At 41.8% G+C, this 23,807-nt stretch overlaps 2 protein-coding genes across 2 annotated transcripts; both read left to right on the plus strand.

Annotated features, from left to right (window-relative positions):
• The first annotated feature begins 9,048 nt into the window (after window positions 1–9,048).
• LOC109377993 (GTP-binding nuclear protein Ran-like) lies at window positions 9,049–10,083 on the plus strand. The gene has a single exon (XM_019634459.1). The coding sequence runs from the start codon at window positions 9,065–9,067 to the stop codon at window positions 9,713–9,715; it is 651 nt and encodes a 216-aa protein (XP_019490004.1). The 5' UTR covers window positions 9,049–9,064; the 3' UTR covers window positions 9,716–10,083.
• A 7,964-nt stretch (window positions 10,084–18,047) lies between these two features.
• Window positions 18,048–18,992, plus strand: LOC109377991 (olfactory receptor 2Z1). Its single transcript, XM_019634458.1, has one exon. It carries the CDS (start codon window positions 18,048–18,050, stop codon window positions 18,990–18,992), a length of 945 nt encoding a protein of 314 aa, XP_019490003.1.
• The last annotated feature ends 4,815 nt before the right edge of the window (window positions 18,993–23,807 follow it).

Consider the following 23,807-nt stretch of genomic DNA (forward strand, 5'->3'; position numbering starts at 1 on the left):
CCCCTTGAAGATACAACAAGTTGAACAGCTATAATTCAACAGATGATTCCCTGTGCAGCCCACAAACATGACTGAGAGATCCACACATCAAAACATTTGAAGAGGGGGCAAATCAGGACAAACAGGGCAGAGGGAAGAGAGAAGAACAGAGATGGGTGCCACAGGCACAGCCTGGAGCTCACTGCCCATTCTAAGACAGGGGAAGATTCAGGCTGCAGGTGCGCTCTCCGTTGCCCCGAGCATTCCTGCCTCAGTGATCAGCATATAATATGGCTGAACTCAGAGATGGGGCAGAGACTGAATACAGAAGTGCGACAGCTGTTATCTAGCAGTTCTCACTGCCAGGCAGAAAACAAAGCCATAGAGTCTGGACACCTCCCCCAACCCTCACAGAGCTCAAACTATGCACCATCCCAGAGCAATAGCAGGCCCCTCCCCAAAAAACTGTAGCAGTGTGTTGAGTTAAAGAGCAGAATATCAACAGCCCTGAGAACTGGAAAGATAGATACTGAGCAGCAGATGCACACTGTGGTTAATCCCAGTGATAAAAGTGGAGATACAGTGGTCAGATAGCTGTATTCTGGCAGTCAGCATTATGTGGAGGAGAACAAAGACACAAACACAAGAGCAGCCTCTCCCAATAAACCCCGCCCCAATCCTTCCTAGCCAATCCCAGTGTGGGTGCCTGGAACACCTCAGGCACCACAGCACTGCATTTGGCTGCAGGGATAACACTGGGATTCAGGGACTCAGAACCCCATTGCCCACCACATTCGCCCATGGGGATGGTGCCCTGAGACCAAGGAGACCTGGTCACAGAGGAGACACCCAACTCCCAAGGGGATACAAAGCATCTCTACTGTGAGAAGCCAGAACAGGGCAAGAGAAAATAAAATGCTTCAGTGCCACCTACTTGAAAACAAAAGAAAGACCTCTTTGTGTCCACCTGCTGCAGAGCTCATTTCCATAAATGCCTAGGAGGAGAAATCTATCAAATACCATGAACAACCAATTGAACAAAGCAGCTCAAGAAAAAATAAATCTCCAAAAATAAACTTAAAGACATGGAAATATGTGACTTAAATGACAGAAAATTCAAGATTGTATCTCTGAAAAACTCAACAAGATGCAAGAAAATTCAGGGAGTTTAATGAACTCAGAAATAAAACCAAGAAACAAAATTAATACTTTAACAAAGAGATTTAAACTTTAAAAGAGAATCAAATAGAAATTCCGTAGCTGAAGAACTCAATAAAAGAGATAAAAAATGAAATAGCAAGTTTTGGAAGCAGAGGTTATAAGAGGAAGGAAAGAATTAGTGATATCAACGATAGAAATCTGGAAACAAAGCAAATGGAAGAAGAGAGAGAAATTAGTTTAAAAAAATGAGGGCCGGCCGAGTGGCTCAGTTGGTTAAGGGTTTGTTTAAGAGTGCGAGCTCTGAGCAACAGGGTCACCAGCTCAATTCCCACATGGGTCAGTGAGCTGTGCCTGAGCTGAGCTGCTGCTGAGCTGCCAACAGGTGGCAGGATGGCTCAGCTGGTGAGAGCAGGTGCTCCTAACAATAAGATTGCCTGTTCGACTCACCCTCAACTAAAGACTGAACTTGGCACCTTGAGCTGAGCTGCAGCCCGGATGGCTCAGTGGATAGAGCATGTGCTCTTAACAACAAGGCTGCTGGTTTGACTCCTGCATGGGATGGTGGCTACGCCCACCCACAACTAAGATTGTAACACAGCACCTTGAGCTTAGAGGCCACAAGCTGTCAATGGGCAGCCAGATGGCGACTGGCGCCCTCCACAACTAAGACTGAAGAACAGCAACTTGGTTGGTCCCCTCCCCCAATTTCCCAACAGAGTTCCTCTCCTGCAATAACCCCCCTCCCCCCAAAAAATGGAAGAACTCTACAAAAACTATCTGACTCCATCAGAAAGAGAACAATAAGAACAATAGGTATATCAGAAGAAGAGAGGGAGAAGAAAACAGAGGGTACTGTATATTCAAATCAATAGTCAAGGACAACTTCCCAAACCTGTGGAAAGACTGGGATCTTTGAATCCAAAAAGCAAACAGAACATCTAATTATCTCAATCCAAAAAAGGCCTTCTCCAAGGCACATTACGTTAAAACTGTCAAAAACTAATAACAAAAAAAAGAATTATTTTAAGATTCAAGATGGCAGAGTAGATAAACACTGTGCCTGTGTCATTCCATAAACACATTAAAATTACAACTAAGTTATAGAACAAACAACCTGGAGAACCATCTGAACTCTAGCCAAACAGAAGTACTATCACTAAAAATGTAAAGAAGAAGCCACGGGGAGACTGGAAGGAGGAGCGGAGACGCAGAATGGGCCCCACACCTGTGTGCTGTAGTTGAGAATCAGGAGGGATATCTGGGCTGCATTGGTTCCCCCCAGAAAAGCAAGGGACCCCAAGCCCCCACACCAGGCTCCCCAGCCCAGAGTACTGATGCCAAGAAGAGGGGCCCCCACAATGTCTGGCTATAAAAATAGTGGGCGTTCTATTTGGGTGAAACGGAGGGCTGCGGGAAACACAGACATCCTCTTAAACAGCCCACACACGGACTACTCTCAGCCACTCACCTTGGGCTCCAGCTGAGGGATGCTGACTCGGGAGACATCCAAGACGTACTGAGGGGCAGACTGAAGCGTGTGGCCTCAGGAGGAAGACTGGAAGACAGTCAGCATTTTCCCTGTGAGGAGTCCTTCTCTCGCGCAGAAGGCAGGCAGGAGCCATCTAGCCTGTGTTGAGCCCGCCCCCCTCAGGCAAAATCTAAATCTGATTGACCTGGTGAACTCCGCTGCTCCACCTTACTGACTCAGCTAGAGTTGAGGAGCTATTTATAGCTCCTTGTGTCTGCTCATCAGGCACATTTCCCTCTTGCTACTCCAACCTGTAAGCACATGGTTCTCCTGTGGGAAAATGTTCTAGAATGAAGGAAAATTTTCTAATGATTCTCTGTTCCCAAGACACCAGGCTACAAGTCACGTGAATCCAGGTTTTTAATTACTCCTTCTCCAAGAACTCTCCTTCCTTCCAGATCTCTAAATCTCCTAGCACCTCATCTCACCTCTGAGTTCAGGTTTCTCCAAGTCTAAGACTGAGGAACCTGTCCGACTAGGTCGCTTGACTCTTTAGCACCGACTTGTTGCGATGACCCAGCCCCTGATATCTCCAGAAAATGTTTATTCTCCTTTTCAACAAGGGCAGAGTGATTCTTTTGATAATAAACCTCGGGCACCACATGCATTAGCTTCATGACACTTTTGCCATCACAATTAGGAATTTCATACTTACCTCACAAGTTAAGAGCTACCATTAGTCCCTCATTACAAAATGTTTGTTAATTCTAAGAGATATATTCAGATTCTTTCATGCGCTATAAACTAAACTTGGCACACTGTAAGGATGGTCTGATTTAATTTTATGAACATCTTATCCATGAGGAAGTGCATTTTTGAACTCCATTGTCTGTTGTAGAAATGGAGAAGGTTAGTGATCTGCCTAAAGTTAATATCCAAATATGTGATTGGGCCTTAACTGTAATTGTGTCGGGTGCTTCTAGGCAGTGGCTGTCAACCAGAAATGATTTTTCTTGGGGATGTTTGGCAATATCTGAAGGGTTACTTCTAAACACCTACAACCCACAGGAAAGCACCACTGCTCCCACAATTATTATACTGCCTCCAATGTCAACAGAAATTGGTGAGAAAATCTTGTCTAAACCAGCACTTCAACTTTGATGTGCTTATGAATCAAATAGGGTTTTACTAGAAATGCAGACTCTGAGTCAGCAGGTGCTGGGGTCTCAGAGAGGCTGCATTTCTAACAAGCTCCCAGAGGGTCGACGAAGGAACAGTGTTGCTAATCAACTGACTTTAAGATGAGCCAGGGTCATCCAAGTGGGACTAGGGTAACCACAATGGTTCTGTAAATGTTGAAGAGAAAGACGAAAGAGTTGGTCTCAGAGAGATTTGAAAATGCTACATTGCTGGCTTTGAAAATGGAGGAAGGGCCATGAGCCGAGGAATGTAGGTGATCAGCAATTCAACTGGAGTTGGTGAGAATCAGATTCTCTCCTGAGCTTCTAGAAGGAACCCAGCCCTGCAGACATGTTCACAGTAGCCCACGAGATGCATTCAAGCTTCTGACATCCAGAAGTGTAATAGCATGTATTTCTTTGTTTTAGGCAACTAGTGAGGGAATATTTGACAGCAGCAAAGAATCTGATACAGACATTTATTCAACAAAGTTTGCTGAGGGGATGAGTTTAAGCCTCTTCATTCATAAGCTTCCCTTTATGCTAAAAAAATCCCACGAAGTAGAAAATAAACTTTAAATAGATTTTAAGATATTCCACCCCATTCGCAGGCTCAGTGAAGTCTTCATTGCATAAATGTAAACTGACTATGATGCCTTTTTGCCATTAAGATTTAAGATACAATAGGTGACCTTAATTTCTCCATCATTGAGCTACAGTGACTTTTTGACTTTTTTTCTCAGCATCCTATCTTTGCCTAGAAGTAAGTCAGTCCTCAGTTTATATTCCCCAAGAGCAAGACAGAATTTCTCATTAAAAATACAGAATACATGAGTACTTGGGGAAAAGGGTGAGTGTAGGTTAGAAATTCTTACTGTTCTAATACAGAAAGTAAACAGTAACAAATCCAGGAATATATGTGGCCTTGCCAGTAATAAAATAATTCAAAGTAAAACTATTTAGTATACCTCATTAGATTTATTAAATAATTTTTTCATGTAAATACCCAGCATGAGAGAAGATACTGCCATGTATGTCTCATGAATGGCTGTTGCAAGGTAGTTTCTACCTCTACTGGCTGGATCTTTTCAGTGAGTACACAACATGCTCAAATACACCCCAACTCAGAAATTTCATACAAACGCTCTCACTTCACTGCACCGGCCTCCACACCTAACACTGTATTTTCCTACTCCCTGGTACGCAAAACTGCTCTGACATGTGTTCATTTTACAGCAACCATTTCATGCATCTCACTCATTCTACAGTGTCACATAACAGTACATCTATGCCCATCACTTAATTGTCAACTATGGTCCCTGTAGTGCAGATTCAAACAAATACATCTTTATTAATATATTAAATGAATTAATTATAAATCAATTACTTAACCAAGAACCAGACACGGTGATCTCTAGTCTCGGCTGATTAGGGTCGCAGTGACTCAGGGAAGAGTTCTCAGGTTCTGACCTCTCTGATCCTTTCCTTCAGTACCTGCTGGGCTCTCAGACTCACCTGGATGGGGTCTCTGAGAGGGAGGCCTCTGTGTGGAAGTCTGAATTACTCCCTGGAAGGTTCATGATGGAGACTGAAGCTCTGTCCCCACACGAGACACAAGGAAAGAGTGAAGCGTCAGTTCACAGCCAGCTGAGGACTCAACAGCAACACCCAGGTCCTGGGCACCAACGTGGTCCAAGCTGAGGGACGCACAGAGGAGGCGTTACAGTGCTCTCTGTATCTGCTCATCAGGCACATTTCCCTCTTCTTATTCCAACCGCTAAGCACACAATCCCCCCCCCCCCCGGGGCCTCTGGAATAAACAGAAAAGCAATTTTTCCTAATGAGTCTCTGATCCCAGGAGACCATATTATAAGTCAAGTGAATCTAGATTTTATGACTCCTTGTCCTGGATCTTGCCCGCTTCCTAGAGGTTTATCCTCCTACCCCCTTATCCCAAACCCAAGTTCACATTTTTTCTAAAGTCTGAGGCTAAGAAACTGTCAGGACCAGGTTCCTTTGATCCTTAAAGCATCGACTTGTGGTGAGGACACAGACCTGATAACTCCATAAAATTGCTATTTGCTCTTGAATAAGGGGGAGAACTGTCTTCCTTTGATATGTATCTTGGGCACCACACTATTGGCTTCATGAAACATTTGTCAAAATAATTAAGAATTTTATACTTACATCACAAGTTAATAGCTGTCATTTAGTGCTTTATAAAGCATTTGTTAATTATAAGAGATACATTTATATATTTTTATTCCATATATCCTGAGCTTAGCATCTTATAAGCAATGTCTGATTTAATTGTTAGAAAAGTCCATTCTATGAGGTGGTATTATTATGAATTCTATTTCCCATTGCAGAAATGGGGTTTGAAGGGGTTTACTGATCTGCCCAAAGTTACAAACTAATAGGTCATGGGCTTTTGATTGGAATTCTGTCAGAATGCTTCTAGTTTTCAAACTGTAGGCCACTGCTTTACATGAGATGATTTTTCCCCTGAAGATATTTGGCAGTGTCTGGAGGGAGGCTGCTGAACACCTACAATACAAAACACAAACAATTATCTCAGCCAAATGTCAACATGAGAAGGTGAGTAAACCTAGTGTAGACCAGCACTTTTCCAACTTCAATATGCATATGAATCACCCAGGATTCTAGTTCTTATGAAGAGCCTGGTGGGCCCAAAATTCTGAGAATCAAACAATCTCCCAGGTGATGTTGATGCTGGAGGTCCTGGTCTGAGGACCACTCTGTGAGCAGCAAGGCTGTGGTCCCGGGTTAGAGTCAGGTGCAAGTAGTTTTAGGTTTTTTGAACCAAAAATTGTAGTTGTATGTAATTTTAAACAAATAATGTATTCATTCATTCTGGACACTGTTAAAAATTCATTTTTCCTATATTTTATATAAGGATTCATATTCATATGATATACTTCTGGAAAATATCTTGTTTGATTCCTTTATATAAGGGCTCTTGAGTGACCAAATAATATATTATTGGAAAAGATTTTATAGTAGGCAGAATGAGCATCTCCAAAAGATGCCCACATCCCAGCCTCCAGAAACTTATGTCATTTTTCATAGCAAAGGAGGATTAATGGAGTAGATGGAATATGTTTGCTAATCAGCTAACTTTAAGATAAGATTGACCAGGCATCAAAAGCAAAAATAAACAAATGTGACTATATCAAACCAAAAAGTTTACACACCAAAGGAAACCATCAACATAAAAAAGCAACCTACTGAATAGGAAAAACTATATCTGATATTGCAAATGATATATCTGATAAGGGGTTAATATCCAAAATATATAGATAACTCATATAACTCAACAACAACAAAAAACAATCCAATCCTCAGGGCAGAGGACACGAATAGACATTTATCCAGAGAAGACATACAGATGACCAACAGATACATGAAAAGATGCTCAATATCACTAATATCAGGAAATGTAAATAAAAAACACAATGAAATACCACCTCACACCTGTTAGAATGACTATTACCCAAAAGACAACAAATAACAAGTGTTGGCGAGGATGTCGAGAAAAGGGAACCCTCCTGCACTGTTGGTGGGATTGCAAATTGGTGCAGCCACTATGGAAAACAGCATAGAGGTTCTTCAAAAAATTAAAAATACAGCTACCTTATGACCCAGCAATCCCATTCCTGGGTATTTATCCAAAGAAATACAAAACACTAATTTGAAAGATATGTGCACCCTTGTGTTCACTGCAGCACTATTTACAATAGCCAAGATATGGAAACAACCAAAATGCCCATCAATAGATGATTGGATAAAGAAACTGTGGTACATATATACAATGGAATATTACTCTGTCATGAAAAAGAATGAAATCTTACCATTTGCAACAACATGGATGGACCTAGGGGGTATTATGCTAAGTGAAATAAGTCAGACTGAGAAAGGCAAAGACCATATGATCTCACTTATATGTGAAATCTAAAGAACAAAATAAACAAACAAACAAAACAGAAACAGACCCACAGATACAGAGAACAAACTGATGGTTTCTAGATGGAAGGGGAGTTGTGGTGCTGGGTGTGAAAGGTGAAGGGATTAAGAAGTACAAATTGATACATATAGGAGAGTGATGTAAAGTGATGTAAAGTACAGTATGGGAAATATAGTCAATAGTATTATAAAAACTATGTATAGGGCCGGCCGAGTGGCGCGATGGTTAAGAACTGGCTTGGGATGCCAGAGGGCCCCGGTTCGGATCCCACATATGAGGGCCAGTGACGCTGCCCTCTACAGCTAAGATGCTGAACAACAGCTCGACCTGGAGCTGGGCTGCTGTGAGTCGACGGCGACAGCGTAGGCTGCAGCCCCTGTGGCAGTGGGTTGCCATGGGCTACCGTGTGTAGCCAGCAGCCAGCGTGAGCGGCCAGCAGCCAGCGTGAGCGGCCAGCAGCCGCAGTGAGCGGCCGTCCAGAAGCCGGCGACTGATCTGCCTCGCCAGAGAAGAGCGCAATGATGGTGCCAACTTGGGCCAGTGAAGCAACATCCTCCACAACTAGACTGAAGAACAAATGACAGCAACTTGTCTGTTCCCCTTTCCCCAATTCCCCAGCACTGTTCCCATCCCTCCAATTCCCCAATAAAAATCTTAAAAAAATATATTGTAAAAAAAAAAACTATGTATAGTGTCAGACGAGTAGTAGCCTTTATTGGAGGGATCATGTCATCAGTTATATAAATGTCTAACCACTATGCTATACACCTGAAACTAATATAAAATAATACTGAATGACAACTATAATTTTAAAAAGTCATGGGTATGTGTAATGAACCATAGGGAATATAGTCAATAATGTTCTAATAACTATGTACAATGTCAGGTGGATAGTAGACTTGTTTGTGTTATCACTTCGTGAGTTATGTAAATGTCTGATCACTATGTTGTTTTGTATACCTGAAACTAATTTAAAAAAATAAATTTTTTTAAAGTTCAAAAATAAAATAAAATAAAAAATTTCAAGTAAAAATTTAGAAAAACTGAGAAGACTTGGTGTTTTATATTTTTAGACATTCCCATCGTTTTAGGTTTATCTCTTCCAAAGAAGATGACTTGTCAGCATAAAAGAGGAAATTAAGTCAATTCTTTAAAAAAAAACTAAACTAAACTAAAAGTGAGTGATTAAAGAAAACACAGAACACAGGTGAAATAGTTTTTGTCCTTTTCTGTCTGACTTATTTTACTTAAGATCGAGACGGGCCCGGAGACGTTTCTGGAAGCAACATCACGATGGCTGCCCAAGGAGAGCCCCAAGTTCAGTTCAAACTCATATTGGTTGGTGATGGTGGGACTGGGAAAACTACCTTTGTGAAACGTCATCTGACTGGTGAATTTGAGAAGAAATATATAGCTACCTTGGGCGTGGAGGTCCATCCCCTCGTGTTCCACACCAACAGGGGACCTATTAAGTTCAACGTGTGGGACACAGCTGGTCAGGAGAAATTTGGTGAACTGAGAGATGGCTACTACATCCAAGCCCAGTGTGCCATTATAATGTTTGATGTAACTTCAAGAGTTACTTACAAGAATGTGCCTAACTGGCATAGGGATCTGGTACGAGTATGTGAAAACATCCCCATTGTGCTGTGTGGCAACAAAGTGGATATTAAGGACAGGAAAGTGAAGGCAAAATCGATTGTCTTCCACCGAAAGAAGAATCTTCAGAACTATGACATCTCTGCCAAAAGTAACTACAACTTTGAAAAGCCCTTCCTCTGGCTTGCTAGAAAACTCATCGGAGACCCTAACTTGGAATTCGTTGCCATGCCTGCCCTCGCCCCACCGGAGGTTGTCATGGACCCCGCCTTGGCAGCACAGTATGAGCATGACCTAGAGGTTGCTCAGACAACCGCTCTCCCGGATGAGGGTGACGACCTGTGAAAGTGAAGCGGGGCCCAGCGTCAGAAGTCTAGTTTTACAGGCAACTGTCCTGTGAGGTCAGTGGTGCAGCGTGTTTGCCACTTTATTACATAGCTAAGCAGAACATGTGCTTAATCTTGGGGATGCTGAAGGAGATGGATGGGCTTCGGAGTGAGTGTGGCAATTAAAAATAACTTCCTTTTTTGGACCTGCATATTTAGCTGTTTTGGAACACGGTCGGTTTCTTGTTGAGTTTCAAATATAAGACTGCTATAGTCACAATATTCAATGGGAGAGCTTGTTTGTTACTGTCATTCCCATTCCTTTTCGTTTAGAATCAGAATAAAGTTGTATTTCAAATAAAAATAAATAAAAAAACTCTCAAGATCCATGTTGTCATAAATGGCAGTATTTCATCTTTTTTGTGGCTGAGTAGCAATCCATTGTGTATGTATATATGTTCCAATCTTCTTTATTCATTCATCCATTAATGAACACTTAGTGTTTCCATATACTGGCTACTGTATATAGTGCTGCAGTAAATATAGGGGTGCAGGTATCTTCTTGAATTAGTTATTTCATATTCTTCAGACAAATACCCAGAAGAAAAATTGTTGGATTATATTGAATTATAATGCTGTACACCTAAAACATATATAATGTTATTAACCAATGTTAAATAAAAAAACTAAGAAAATAAAAACACAGGTATATTACACAGACTATCTCCCTGGTCAAACTTTTCCCAGTAGAATGCAGTCTTTGGGTAATAATGCCCAAATTTCATAAAATGTGTGTATTTCTCAATATAGTATCTTTTGGTTACACAAGAAAAGTTTATATTTACCTCAAGCTAAATACAAGATTTCAAATAAAACAATGTATAGAAAAAGTGCCCCAAGTGATAACAAATGTAAGTGTGTGTCTCAGGTATTGCTGGTGTTGAAAGAGGTTATAATATCACACTCAACATGTCAATCCTTGCTATAGTGTACTTGTCCTGAATTTGTTTCCTCAGGGCTTTCCACGTTTTGGAAAAAGCAAAGGTTAATTTTCTACAGTGAGTCCTCCAAAAGTTGAGAAAGTGAAGAAAATCTTGAAAAAGTAAGCAATGGAATAGAAATATGACCTCATACCAAACAACTGTTAACAACTATGTTCATTTTGCAATCAACAGGAAGGAACATTTTAAGTATTTCATATCCTAACATGATAATTTATTACTGATACATAAGTCTTTTATTGTTTTTAGCTACATTTCAGGAAATTGAGAGTTTGGGGTTGATTATAAGACAAGCTTTCCCGTTTAAGATAATGAAATATAGGGTCCTACTGAACAGTTTTGTGTGCATCTGGTTTTGGGGAATAACTGACATTAAGCAGTAAACACCTAAATTAAGAAAATGCAAGTGTGGATAGCATTTGGAAATGGCAAAAGTATGAAGGTGGCATACAAAGGATTAATATTTGAGGCCCACATCTAGAATACTAATACTTTATTGGCCATCTTTTTCTCTTAACCTGTTCTTTAGAACAACATGGCTCATCACAAATAATTTTAATCATGGTTTATTCTATGCATTCCTATATTCATCCATCCATCCATCCATCTTTGAAACAAGTCAATGTGTTAGGTTTTGAGGATCACTCATTGCCCACTTTTCCATATCTTTTTTTTTCTCCAAATTTTCTGCCTGCACCGGTCCTTCCTGTTCAATAAACATTGGTGTTTCCGTGTGCCTTGGCTACCAGTTATATAGAAATGAATACAGCAGGTTCTTTGCCATCAAGAAACTCATGGTCCATGGTAATGTTACTTAAAATGTGGTCCATGAACTATTATTGGCCCTTGAGGAGAAAAGCACCTTGGCATAAATCAACATCACTAAGCTTTAGATCAATTCAAATGACATTTCTTTCATAACAATATTTTCTTAGTGAAGGAAGTCGGGTTGAATTGCTTTCTGGTGCAAGCTCCTTATCTCCAACCAGACTGTCACAACTTCTCTGAGTACTGGTCTAAAGTCTGCTTGGAAAGTAGATTTCATGACAAATGTCAAATCCAGTTGGGAAGGTCTAGCAGTATGGTATGCTGAGTTGAGAAGCTCCATCCGGACTCAGAGGTAGAAAGCACAGAGATGGATTACTAATGTCTGCCGTGGGGTTGGTACTAGAGAGTGGTGGCATGGTACCAGGAATTTGCTTATAGTTACCAACTGTAGATCAGTTCCTTAAAATATGTTACTTTTTAAATTAATAGTTTAATATGTTACTTTTATTACTGCTTCCATCCTGGTTCCACCTTGTTGCCACCTGTTTGACTCATCTTTGGTTTGAGCAGCATTGTTGGAAACTCACTCTGCCTTGGCCTTGCCTGGGATTTCCTGCAGTGGGTTACTTCAGGGGTAGCCTGTCTCTCTGGTCTCTGCCCTTACCCCAGCTCTGTCCATGGACACAAAATAAACTCATGGACACGAGAATAATCTGTCTCTATACCAATTCATCTCCTGAGTCTTAGAAGCCCCTCGAGAATGGAATTTAAAGGAAAAAATGTCCTGACCCAGGAAAGCTGCCTCCTGGCTGTCCCGCCACTATCACTGCCTCATCACTTAACTCAGGAGAAATCTTCTGGACATCAGAATTTTTTCTGAGCATAGGGTCTATTTGCTATAATGGATTCCCACATCTCTTCCTCCTGATCAGATCTAAACAGAAAGACTTGGATATCAGTCACATTCACTTATCCAAATCAGTACTGCCCATTCTTCCTGTGGTTGAGAGATGAGTAAATGTTTTTCCCCAGTCCTCCAGGGACAATCCAAGCATCAAGGGCTCTAGGCTCCCACTGCAACTAATTTTCTGTCTAGCAGAATTGGAGATGCAGAGGGGTTTCTGATGCAACAGTTCTCCTTGGAGGCTCCATCCCCAGATGATGATATCTCTCTCTGCATACACAGAGGCAGCACTGGTTAAGTGTGTGATGCTGTATTCCAGGGAGGTTTTATCAGGGTCTGTCTTGGAATGAGGGTGGTTGACATGCTCAGGAAGTGCTGAGAAAATTTCTTACTCTGCACACATACCCTGGTGAGTGGGGGTAAGAACTTGGAACCCAGCCTATGAGGATCTTGGGGTCCCAGGCATCATTTAGACATTAGATATCAGTGGCAGGATGATCTGAAGAATTGCTGATGTTGTTTTCCACAGATATGGTGGGATGGATGTATACAGGAATTTGGATGGAAAGATGGATTTTTGTCTACCTCTTTGATCTTTGCCAACCTACAGGCAATGTCTTGTTAGGCTGAATGTTTATTCTTCCCTTGCCTGTCTTCATTGACAAGAAACCAAGGAAGTCAGGCCTCTAGACAGCAGAAAGTCATCTATGTTGATGTTCAATCCATGTTGAAGGTCAACTCCCGTTGACCTTCCATAAAAGCTGTTGGAAGCACCCAGGAATGGGCACCTAACCTTGGTCGTGGGGCTGGTACCAGAACAACCTGTCTGGCATGGATTGGGGTCATCCTCAGCTCACCTTCTGAGGCTTGGCCATCCACAACAGTGATCACGCCCCCTAGAGGATTTCTCAGTTCTGAACTCCTGGGCAGAAGAGCTGAGCATTAACTTTAAGAAACATGCAGCATTCAGAGTTGAGAGTGCTTAAGATTTGGAATTAGGTGGGGGTTCAAATTCCAGCCTGTCCTCTTAGTAGCTGTGTGACTTTAGGTTAGTTAGCCCATGGGTCAATAACATTAGTTCCAACAAAAATATTTTTTCCCTCGCAGGATGTATTCATTCAATAACTACTTATTGAGCAAACTCTGCTGTGGATCCTTGAGCTGGGGTAATTGGATATAAGGATTAAATAACAGTAAATGACTGTGTCCTGCAAACTGCCATTTGATTAATTAGGTGACCAAGGGTCCAGATCACACCTGGTCATAATGGAGAGATGTGAAAGTTTTATTGGCAACAAGAAGGTGAGTAATGCTGGCACCTTTCCCCTGGTCATTCAGCATCAGCAAAGGGATCCCCAGACCCAAATTTTGACATCACTCAGGAAAATGGGGAAAAGAAGTGTGAAATCACAACTTGGAAACTTGCTGATGAGGCTCCTCTTCCACCCACATGAGAAGTATTGATTTAGGGGTCACAGTGAAAGGGCCTGGCCCAACTCTGCCTATTGGACAGGGAAAAGATTGGATGGAAACTTTTTTTTTTCCAAAAGAGGTCTTGGGGCAAAAGAGTTTATTAAAAGCTCAGGACACAAGGAGATCATGGCCAGACTCTCTAGGCACAGAAGAACTGCTGGTTAGAAGCTACAAAAATCCAGGGATGTGCCTTTTTTAAACATGGATCAATAAGCAGTGGGACAACCTGGGCACCCTGGAAGGAAAGGTATGTTTGTGGGCATGCAGGACAGTGTGTGTGTGTGTGTGTGTGTGTGTGTGTGTGTGTGACAAATCTATTACAGTGTGTGGGGGGAGTGTGTTGAATGCAAACAGAAAAACAGGGACTTTGGAGTCAGATCCCTCTTTTGTTCAAATCTTAGCTCTGTTACTTTTTGCTGGGTGATGCTGAACAAGTCACTACACTTCTCTAAACCTATGTGTTCTCATCTAAAAAAATACAGATAATAATATCTACAGTCAGTGTTTCTTTTTTCATTGTGATAAAAATATACATAACAAAATTTACCATCTTAATCACTTTTAGGTGTACGGTTGATGCCATTAAGTACATTCACATTGTTGTGCAACCATTTCCACCATTCATCTCCAGGACCTGAGGATTAAAGTGTTAAGCATGAAAAACACTTGGTGCCTCCTGCATAGCCTGCACTCAGATGGCATCAGCTCCTTTCAGGGAGAGGATATGTGAGTGAATGGAGCAAGTGTCCTTTGGACACTTAAATAACCCTTGATAGGAGTCTGCAGTAAAAGCCCTTTTACCAGCTGGAAGACTTGGTGATTTGGGGATTGGTTGGTTATAAGTTGGCAGTCAGGATTAGGTTTATGTTTTCTGTATGAAGACATAGAAATAGTGAGATATTGCCAGGGTTTTCACTGGGTCTGAGCTTTAAACAATTTTAGAATAGACATCTGGGAGAGAAGTTGCTGATTGAAGCCCCTGCAGGTCACAATTATCCTGTCTCTAAGCCAGAGGTTCCCAACAGGGGGTGATTCTGCCTCTCTGAGGAATATTTGACCATATGTGGAGCCATTTTTGGTTTTCATGACTAGGGATGGAGGGGAGTGCAACTGGTATTAAGTGGGTTGAGGCCAGGGATGCTACTAAACTTTGTACAATGCACAAAACATTTCCCCACAGCAAACACTCATCTGTCCCCAAATAATGCTAAGGTGGAAAAACCCTGTTGTAAACCGATGGCGTTGGGCATGAATGAACTTTTATTTAGAGACTCTGCTAAGGGATCTCAGGGACCAGAGAAGCAGTATGTGAGTTCCTACCCAGGAGGTACAAGGACACCACAGAGCAGCACTAAAGAGGATGATCTAGACATGGTCAGGGTTGACCATAGAAGAGGCCATAATATTGAACACGGTGGTCCCAACTTATCCATGAGGGATATGGTCCAAGACCCTAGGGGATGCTTGAAACTGCAAATAGTACCCAAATAATGTATTTATTTATATATTATATCATAACATATCATATCATATCATATTATTTTTTTCTCTACATACATACATACTTTCTCTTAAAGGAAACATTTCATGGCTTCTCTTTGGCATTCTGAATTGCCAGCATCACTACTCCTGCGCTTTGGGGCCATTATTAAGTAAAATAAGGGTTACATGAACACAAGCACTGTGATACTAGGACAGTTGATCAAATAACAAAGTGTGCTACTAAATGACTCGTGGTGAATAGCATATACAGTGTGGACACACTGGACAAAGAGGTCATTCACATCCTGGGCTGGACAGAACAGAATGGCATGAGATTTAATCATGCTACTCAGAATGGTATATAATTTAAAACTTAGGAATTGTTTATTTCTGGAATTTTCCATTCAATAGTTTTAGACCATGGTTGACTGCAGGTAACTTAAGGTAAGGGGAGACTATTGTAATAACAAAAGAAGCCAACAATGATGAGAATGTCCTATGTGCCTGGCATTGTGCTAAGCACTGATCATCTAACCAGTGATCTTTAATGCTTTTGCCAAGAGAATTAGTAATAATTCTATAATTATACAATTTATAGATATATTATATTTAATAATTATATGTATGATAACTTACAATTTATTGAGCACTTGCCACATGGCAGGCACTAAACTCTTAACATTTATCCTTTCGTTTAATCTTCACAACACTGCCAGTGACCCAGATTACTGCCACCCATTTTATGGATGAAGAAACTGAGGTTGAGTAGCTACCCAAGGTCATGTTGTTACAAAATACTTAGCTGGGATCCAAGCTCGTTTTAATCTTACTCTTGGGTATACTCTCCTAACCACCAATCCATACAGCCCATATGCTAAATTTCTTCTGCCTGGAACAACTTTCCCTCCTCTAGCTGCCTGGAAAACTCCTACCTGAACTGCAAAGCTCAGTTACAATGCCACCTCCTCTGCGAAGCCATTCTTTACCTGACACCAGAAAGGGGTTCGTTTCCTGAGTATCCAAAGCATTATGCATGTATCTATTACATTGCTGATCAGACTATTCTGAAATGATGTGAACAGTGTTCACTTTCCCTCAAACTCTAAATTTTATAACCACAGGACTAAGTCATCTTACTCTTTTATGTCATTGAACGACTTTGGAAAATGCCACCAATGAGGCCGCCCATTCCATTTTGGGTTGGATTTCACTGTTAGAAAATTCTTTGTTAGGGTGAACCACACAGCCAGGCTCATTAACTTCCACCTCCCAGTGTCAGAAAGCAATTTTTTTCTACCACATCCCTCTCACTGAATCTCTTCAGATACTGAGGGTATCTGTCATCTGTCCCAAGAGGCCTCCTTGACCATGTCCTGTGGAGCTGGACAGCTATTTCCTACAGAAAATTCTACAAACTTCCCCCACTGTACTTCCCTCTTTCACAAAGATCTTATTCATTTATCTCCTTGTTTGTCATTTGTACCCTGATGGAGTTTGTGGGGTCCAGGGCAGTGGGAACCTTGCCTTAGTGATTCACCTTTGAATGTCTTATGCCCAGCCCATGATGTGACAAATTTTGTTGAATGCATGTGTGAACAATAGGTTGGGGGCTTGAATGTGATAGAAAAATCAGAATGGTGAAAAATTAAAGACAGCCTTAAAGGTCGTCTCAGTAAAGATGATAGCCTTAGGACAAAGAGCTCCAGTGAGGACCTCAATAAAATCCACTTGCATTTAAATAACCTGTCTTGCTGCTTCTCTAGCTACCTGCAGTTGGGAATAAACATTCCCATTTTCTGCACTATCCACTGTTGGAATTGTGTGTGGTGTATGGTATTCCAGGGCAATCTGGGTTTACCTGGGTGCTTGGAGGTTGCCAAGGGAACTAAGTATCCCTGCTTTAGGTGTGCAGCTCCTTTTGGTTCATGGCCATCTTTTTTGTTCACCTCATTCACTCAGGCAATATTTACTAGAGACTCACAATCTTCCAGGCCTGGTGCCTTACTCTAGTCCTTGAAATTGGGTCAGATTACCCACAGGTTGCTACTCCTCCATCCAATGCAATGAAGTCACCAATAATATAATAGCTGAGCTCACTGACAACTGTCCCACTCATCTAACCCTAGGTTATTTGATATTACATGGACCTAAGTGCCTCTATGGCTCAGATTCCCTAGATTCACTTCTTCAATTTGACTCTTGTGCTGGCTCATAATACATTTCTCTTTGCTCCAATTTCTCATCCAGGTATTTGGACCAAGGTCCACCTCTCTGTTTTCTTGCTTAGATTGTTGCTTCAGCTCCATCATCCCCTATTTCACCTCCCAGCCTTTTTTAATCTCACCTCTGTTTTGGCCCTAGGACCACTGAGATGAGGGCTATTGAAATGTTCTACTGGAACTATGTTAAAGTCTTTGACTTGGACCTCAAAATTTGGACAAGAGCCAGTGAGAAGCTCTTGACTAGGGTATGGCCAAGTATCTTATTCAGAGATGCAAGTTACTGCTTTCCCATCCCATGCTTATGACAAGTATTACTGATTATGGCTTTCCTCCCTACTGATTCTAATTGTGACCTCATAACTCTTCTCAAGATGACACTCTAGGCAGCCACTACCAATAGATGGTCATTGGCAGGTAGGATTAAATTTATGTGCCATTCCCACTCAAGCTTCTTCCATTGGTCTCCTGTTCTTCCTGCAGCAAAGGTATGTCATGTGAAACATGGGGGATGTGAATCAATCAGTGACCTCTGACTTCCTTTTGGTGAGCCTCTTCAGTCGCTCAGGGTCACCTCAGCTACTCTTCCCCCTGGTGGCTGCCATGTTTATCATGGGCCTTCTGAGCAACACTGTCCTGCTCTTCCTGATCTGCATGGACTCCCGGCTCCACACACCCATGTACTTTATGCTCAGTCAACTTTCCTTGTTTGATGTTGGATTCCCCCTCGTTACCATCCCCAAGATGGCATCAGACTTCCTGCAGGAAGAAGGTTCCATCTCCTTCGGGGGGTGCGCAGCTCAAATATTCTTCCTTACAATGATGGGTGTAGCTGAGGGCATCCTGTTGGCCCTCATGTCCTATGACCGTTATGTTGCTGTGTGCCACCCCCTGCAGTATCCTGTACTTATGAGGCACCAGGTGTGCCTACTCATGGTGGGCTGTTCCTGGCTGGCAGGTGTGCTCAATGCCTCCATTCAGACCTCCATCACTCTGCAGTTCTCCTACTGTGCCTCCCGCATTGTAGACCACTTCTTCTGCGAAGTGCCAGCCCTACTAAAGCTCTCCTGTGCAGACACTTCTGCCTATGAGTTGGCACTGTCAGTCTCTGGGGTGCTGATCCTTGTTCTCCCCCTTTCCCTTATTGTCACCTCTTACGGCCATGTGTTGGGGGCTGTTCTACACATGCGTTCAGAGGAGGCCCGAAACAAGGCTTTCACCACATGCTCCTCACACATCACAGTCGTGGGGCTCTTTTATGGTGCAGCCGTGTTCATGTACATGGTACCAGGTGCCTACCACAGCCCACAGCAGGACAACGTGGCCTCCCTCTTCTACAGCCTAGTCACCCCAATGCTTAACCCCCTCATCTACAGTCTGAGGAACCAGGAGGTGCGAATGGCTTTGGTTAAAGTGCTCAGCAGAGCTGGAGTCAGGCCAAAGTGGTGACCACATAGTGGGCTGCTGGTGTGGTCTCAGTGGCCCTCAATCCCACTCATCACCTCAAAGCACCCACTTATAATGCAGCTGCTAAGATCTTATGTTAAAGGCTGACTGTCCAGCTTCTTCCCATCCCATGACTAGCTGGGTTCTTCTCCCATGAACTTATGGAAATCAATGGTGGGAACCCCAATCACTTTTAGTATTCTTTCCCTATTCTTTAGTACTATTTACATGAATGAAGGCCTTACTTTGTAAAGTTGAGATCTCCCTGTTAATGACTGTCTGCATCTTCCCAGATTGTCATGATAAAATACAACAAATTGTGTGACTTAAACAACAGAAATTTATTGTCTCACAGTTCTGGAGGCTGGGAAATCTAAGATAAAGATACCAGTTTATTCTATTCCTGGTGAGGGTTCTCTTCCTGGCTTGTGGACAGCGGTCTTCTCACGGTGTCCTTAGATGTCAGAGAGAGGGTGCTCTTGTGTCTCTTCCTCTTCTTATAAGTGCATCAGCCCTATGGAATTAGGCACCTGCCCTTATGATCTCATTTAACCTTTATTAACTCCTTACAGGCCCTATCTCAAATACATTCACATACATACATGTATGGGCTTCAATACATGAATTTTGAGGGCACACAAACATTCTGTTCATAACAGTGAATTAATAATTATAATTATTAACAACCATAATAATTAATTATAATAAAAATATGTTTTGTATAAATAAAATATATAAATTATAAATATTAAATAATTTTAATAAGGTGAGATTGGTAAAAATAATTATATTACTAACACTAACATTTGTTGACCTCTTGATTTGACAGTTGTACATCATTTTATGCTCTCAGCAGCTTTGTAATGAAGGAACTGTAATGTTTTCTGGGTACAAAAAAATGTGAGTCTCCCAAGAGAAAGAGCCCCACAGTGGTTGCACATAAGGAAGTGGCAGAACTTGTATTTGAACCCAGGGTTCTCTAGTGGTAAAGACTCAATTCTTGAAACAGTTGTGCTTTATTCACTGTTGAGCAGATCGATGACTGCAGTGAGTTCTATGTTTGTGTGTGTTGGGGGTTTGGACCAGGAGACATCAGAGTGACCACTTAGGATATTAGGATATCCATTCCCTATCAAGGAGTATTTTGCCAAGGCCTTTCTATGTTAATTATTTCATTTTATCTTTTTATTGAGAATTGGGAATAATTGACAAACATAATTATACATATTTAAAGAATACAATGTGAATTTCCAGTCAAGATGGTGGAGTAGGTAAACACTGTGCTTGCCTCCTCTCATGAACACATCAAAATTACAACTAAACTAGAGAACAACCATCACTGAGAATCTCCTGAAGTCTAGCTGAACAGAAGTCCTACAACTAGGGATATACAGAAGAAGCCACATCAAAACTTGCAGGAGGGGCAGAGATGTGGAATGGGCTGGTCCCACACCTGTGTGTGTGGCAGTTAAAAATTGGGAGGGCTGTCAGCTGCAGAGGTATTCCCTAAGGAGTGAGGGGCCCCAGCCCAGGGGTCCTGGCTGGGAAGAGAAGTCCTAACAACTTCTGGCTGTGAAAACCAGCGGAGATTGTGGCTGAGTGAGATGAGGGCAGATAGAATCCCAAGCGTTCCACTTAAAGGGCCCACTCATGGACTTACTCACTGATGAACTCACTTGTTCTGAGCTCCAGTGCTGGGATAGCAGTGGGAAAGGTGCCAGGGACATATGGGGAGGAACTGAATTTTCTGGCTCTAGGACGAAAGCTAGAGGGGCAGCTTTCCCCCAGAAGTGTTGGCAGACGGCATTGTTCCTTTTCTGAGCCCTTCCCTCTCCCAGCATGCAGATGCAGGTGACCACCATATCTGGATGTCTATCAACCTGGCTAACATTGTTTGCCCCACCCTGGTAATTCCCTGGGATCCCACCCCATCCATCTTGTGGACCCACTCAAGCCACTTCCAACAGCTTTTCCATACAAATGGCCTGTCTTGGCTCATACTGTGAGTTTCTTAATCTTAAAATCTCTCAAAAGTTTACAAAACCCAAACAAGCTACATCTGGCCTTGGCAAGCCCTGTACCTCTTGCTGAGCAGCCCCAAGTCCTGCACTGGCAGCAACCAGCTTGGTTCATGGCTTGGCCTCTCAAGGCACCTCCAAACACATCGTGGGTGGCTGCCATCTGTGGATTTCTTTGTGACTCATGCCAGGTGGCCCCAAGCAGGGCACATGTTGCTGCTAACTTGGCCTGCAACAGCCGCTCTGCCCCACACCCCTGTCATCATGCCCAGTGCCCGACTTCAGATTGAGCCAGAGCACCACCTGTCTGCCTCCGCAGACAACATACCCAAAGGGCAGACTGGGAAGGCACCAGAGCCTTTCTAAAGTAAATCCTGCTCCATAGGGTCAGACCTAGCACAACCTAGCACACCAGCTCCTCCATTGTAGTCATGGCCAGACTTCACAACCATCATCCTGAGGGTCAGTCCTTCCCACTGACGTGCAAACAGCAGCCAAGTCTCAACTACATTAGGTGGGCACACACAAGGGATACACTTGGAGCATCAAGCTCAGGTGACCATGGAGACTGTGCCACTGGGCCCTATAGGACATCTACTATTTATAACCACTCATTAAGACTGGAACACATAGCAGCTCTACCTAATACACAGAAACAAACACAGGGAGGCAGCCAAAATGAGAAAACAAAGAAATACATCCCAAATGAAAGAACAGGAGAAAACTCCAGAAAAAGAACTAAACAAAATGGATGCAAGCAACCTACCAGATACAGAGTTCAAAACAATGGTTTTAAGAATGCTCAAAGAACTCAATGAGAACTTCAACAAATAGATAGCAAGCATAAAAAAGGACATTAAAACCATAAAAAGAACCAGCCAGAAGCAAAGAATACAATAACTGAAATGAAGAATGTACTAGAAGGAATTACCAGCAGAGTAGATGAAGTAGAGGATCAAATCAGTGATTTGGAAGGCAAGGTAGCAGAAAACATTCAATTGGAACAGCAAAAAGAAAAAAGAATCCAAACAAAATGAGAATAGTTTAAGAGACCCCTGGAACAATATCAAGCATAGAAACATTCACATCATAAGGGTACCTGAAGGAGAAGAGAGAAAGCAAGGGATTATGAACATATCTGAAGAAATAATGACTGAAAACTTTCCTAACCTCACAATGGAAATATACATGCAAGTCCAAGAAGTGCAGAGAGTCCCAAACAGGATGAACCCAAACAGGCCCACACCAAGACACATTATAATCAATATGGCAAAGGATAAAGACAAAGAGAGAATCCTAAAAGCAGCAAGAGAAAGGCAACTAGTAATTTATAAAGAAGCTCCCATAAGATTTTCAGGTGATTTCTCAACAGAAACTTTGCAGGCCAAAGAGATTGAAACAAAAAATTCAAAATGATGAAAAGCAAGGACCTACAACCAAGACTACTCTACCCAGCAAGGCTATCATTTAGAATCAAAGGACAGATAAAGAGCTTCCCAGACCAAAAAAAAAGCTAAAGGAATTCATTACCACCAAACCAGTATTGCAAGGAATGTTAGAGGGACTTCTTTAAGATAAAAAAATATCAAAATTATAAATAATAAAATGGCAATAGCTACATATCTGTCTGCAACTACTTTAAATGTTAATGGATTAAATGCTCCACTCAAAAGATATAGGAGAACTTTTTAAAAATGATATAGGAGAACTGAAAGGATAAGAAAAGAAGATCCTGACATACATTGTCTACAAGAGACTCGTTTCAGATCAAAAGACACACACAGATTGAAAGTAAAGGAGTGGAAAAAGATATTTCATGAAAAGGGAAATGAAAACAACAACCACAACAAAAAAGCTGGAGTAGCAATACTTATACCAGAAAAAATAGACTTTAAAACAAAGGTTATAACAAGAGACAAAGAAAGACCCAGTAATCTCACTTCTGGGTATACATCTGAAGAAACCCAAACACTACTTCGAGGGAATGTGTGCATCCAAATGTTCATTGCAGCATTGTTTACAATGGTTAAATGTGGAGGTAGCCTGTGTGTCTGTCGATGGAAGAATGGGTAAAGATGAGGTGGTACATACATACAATGGAATATTCCTCAGCCATGGAAGGGAATGGGTTCTTGCAGAGGCATGGATGGACCTGGGTGGTTTGTGCTGAGTGGTGGGTGTGTCAGACAGAAAAAGACAGATGCAATGTGATTTTGCTTACATGTGGAATCTAAAGAACAAAATAAACAAAATAGAAATAAATACATAGATACAGAGAACATATTATTGATGATTGCCAAGTGGGAGGGGGTTGGGGGTGAGTGAAAAAGGGGAAGGGATTAAGATGTACAAATTTGCTGTTACACAGTAATCATGGGGATGTAGGGTATAGCACAAGGAATATAGTAAAAAATTGTGTAATAACTATGTATGGTTCATATTGGTACTAGATTTGTTGGGGTGATAGATGAGTGGGGTTTTGGGGCAGGGTGAAAAAGGTGACTGGATTAAGAAATACGAACTGATAGTTACAAAATAGTCATGGGGATGTATTACAGAATTGTACACCTGAAACCTATGTAACTTTACTGACCGTTGTCACCCCAATAAACTTTAATTAAAAAAAACAAAAACAAAATAACTGTGGGGATGTCAACTAAAGCACAGGGAATATATTCAATAATATGGTAATAATTATGTATAGTGCCAGGTGAGTACTAGACTATTCAGGGGGATTCTTTCTTTTTTTTTTTTAAGATTTTTATTGGGGAATTGGGGGATGGGAACAGCGCTGGGGAAT

This window comes from Hipposideros armiger, unplaced genomic scaffold (assembly GCF_001890085.2).
Source record: "Hipposideros armiger isolate ML-2016 unplaced genomic scaffold, ASM189008v1 scaffold_1684, whole genome shotgun sequence".
Lineage (NCBI taxonomy): Eukaryota > Metazoa > Chordata > Mammalia > Chiroptera > Hipposideridae > Hipposideros > Hipposideros armiger.

Excerpts from the sequence above, each read along its gene's own strand:
- LOC109377993 (XM_019634459.1), top strand. The coding sequence starts at position 9,065 with ATGGCTGCCCAAGGAGAGCCCCAAGTTCAGTTCAAACTCATATTGGTT.
- LOC109377991 (XM_019634458.1), top strand. The coding sequence starts at position 18,048 with ATGGGGGATGTGAATCAATCAGTGACCTCTGACTTCCTTTTGGTGAGC.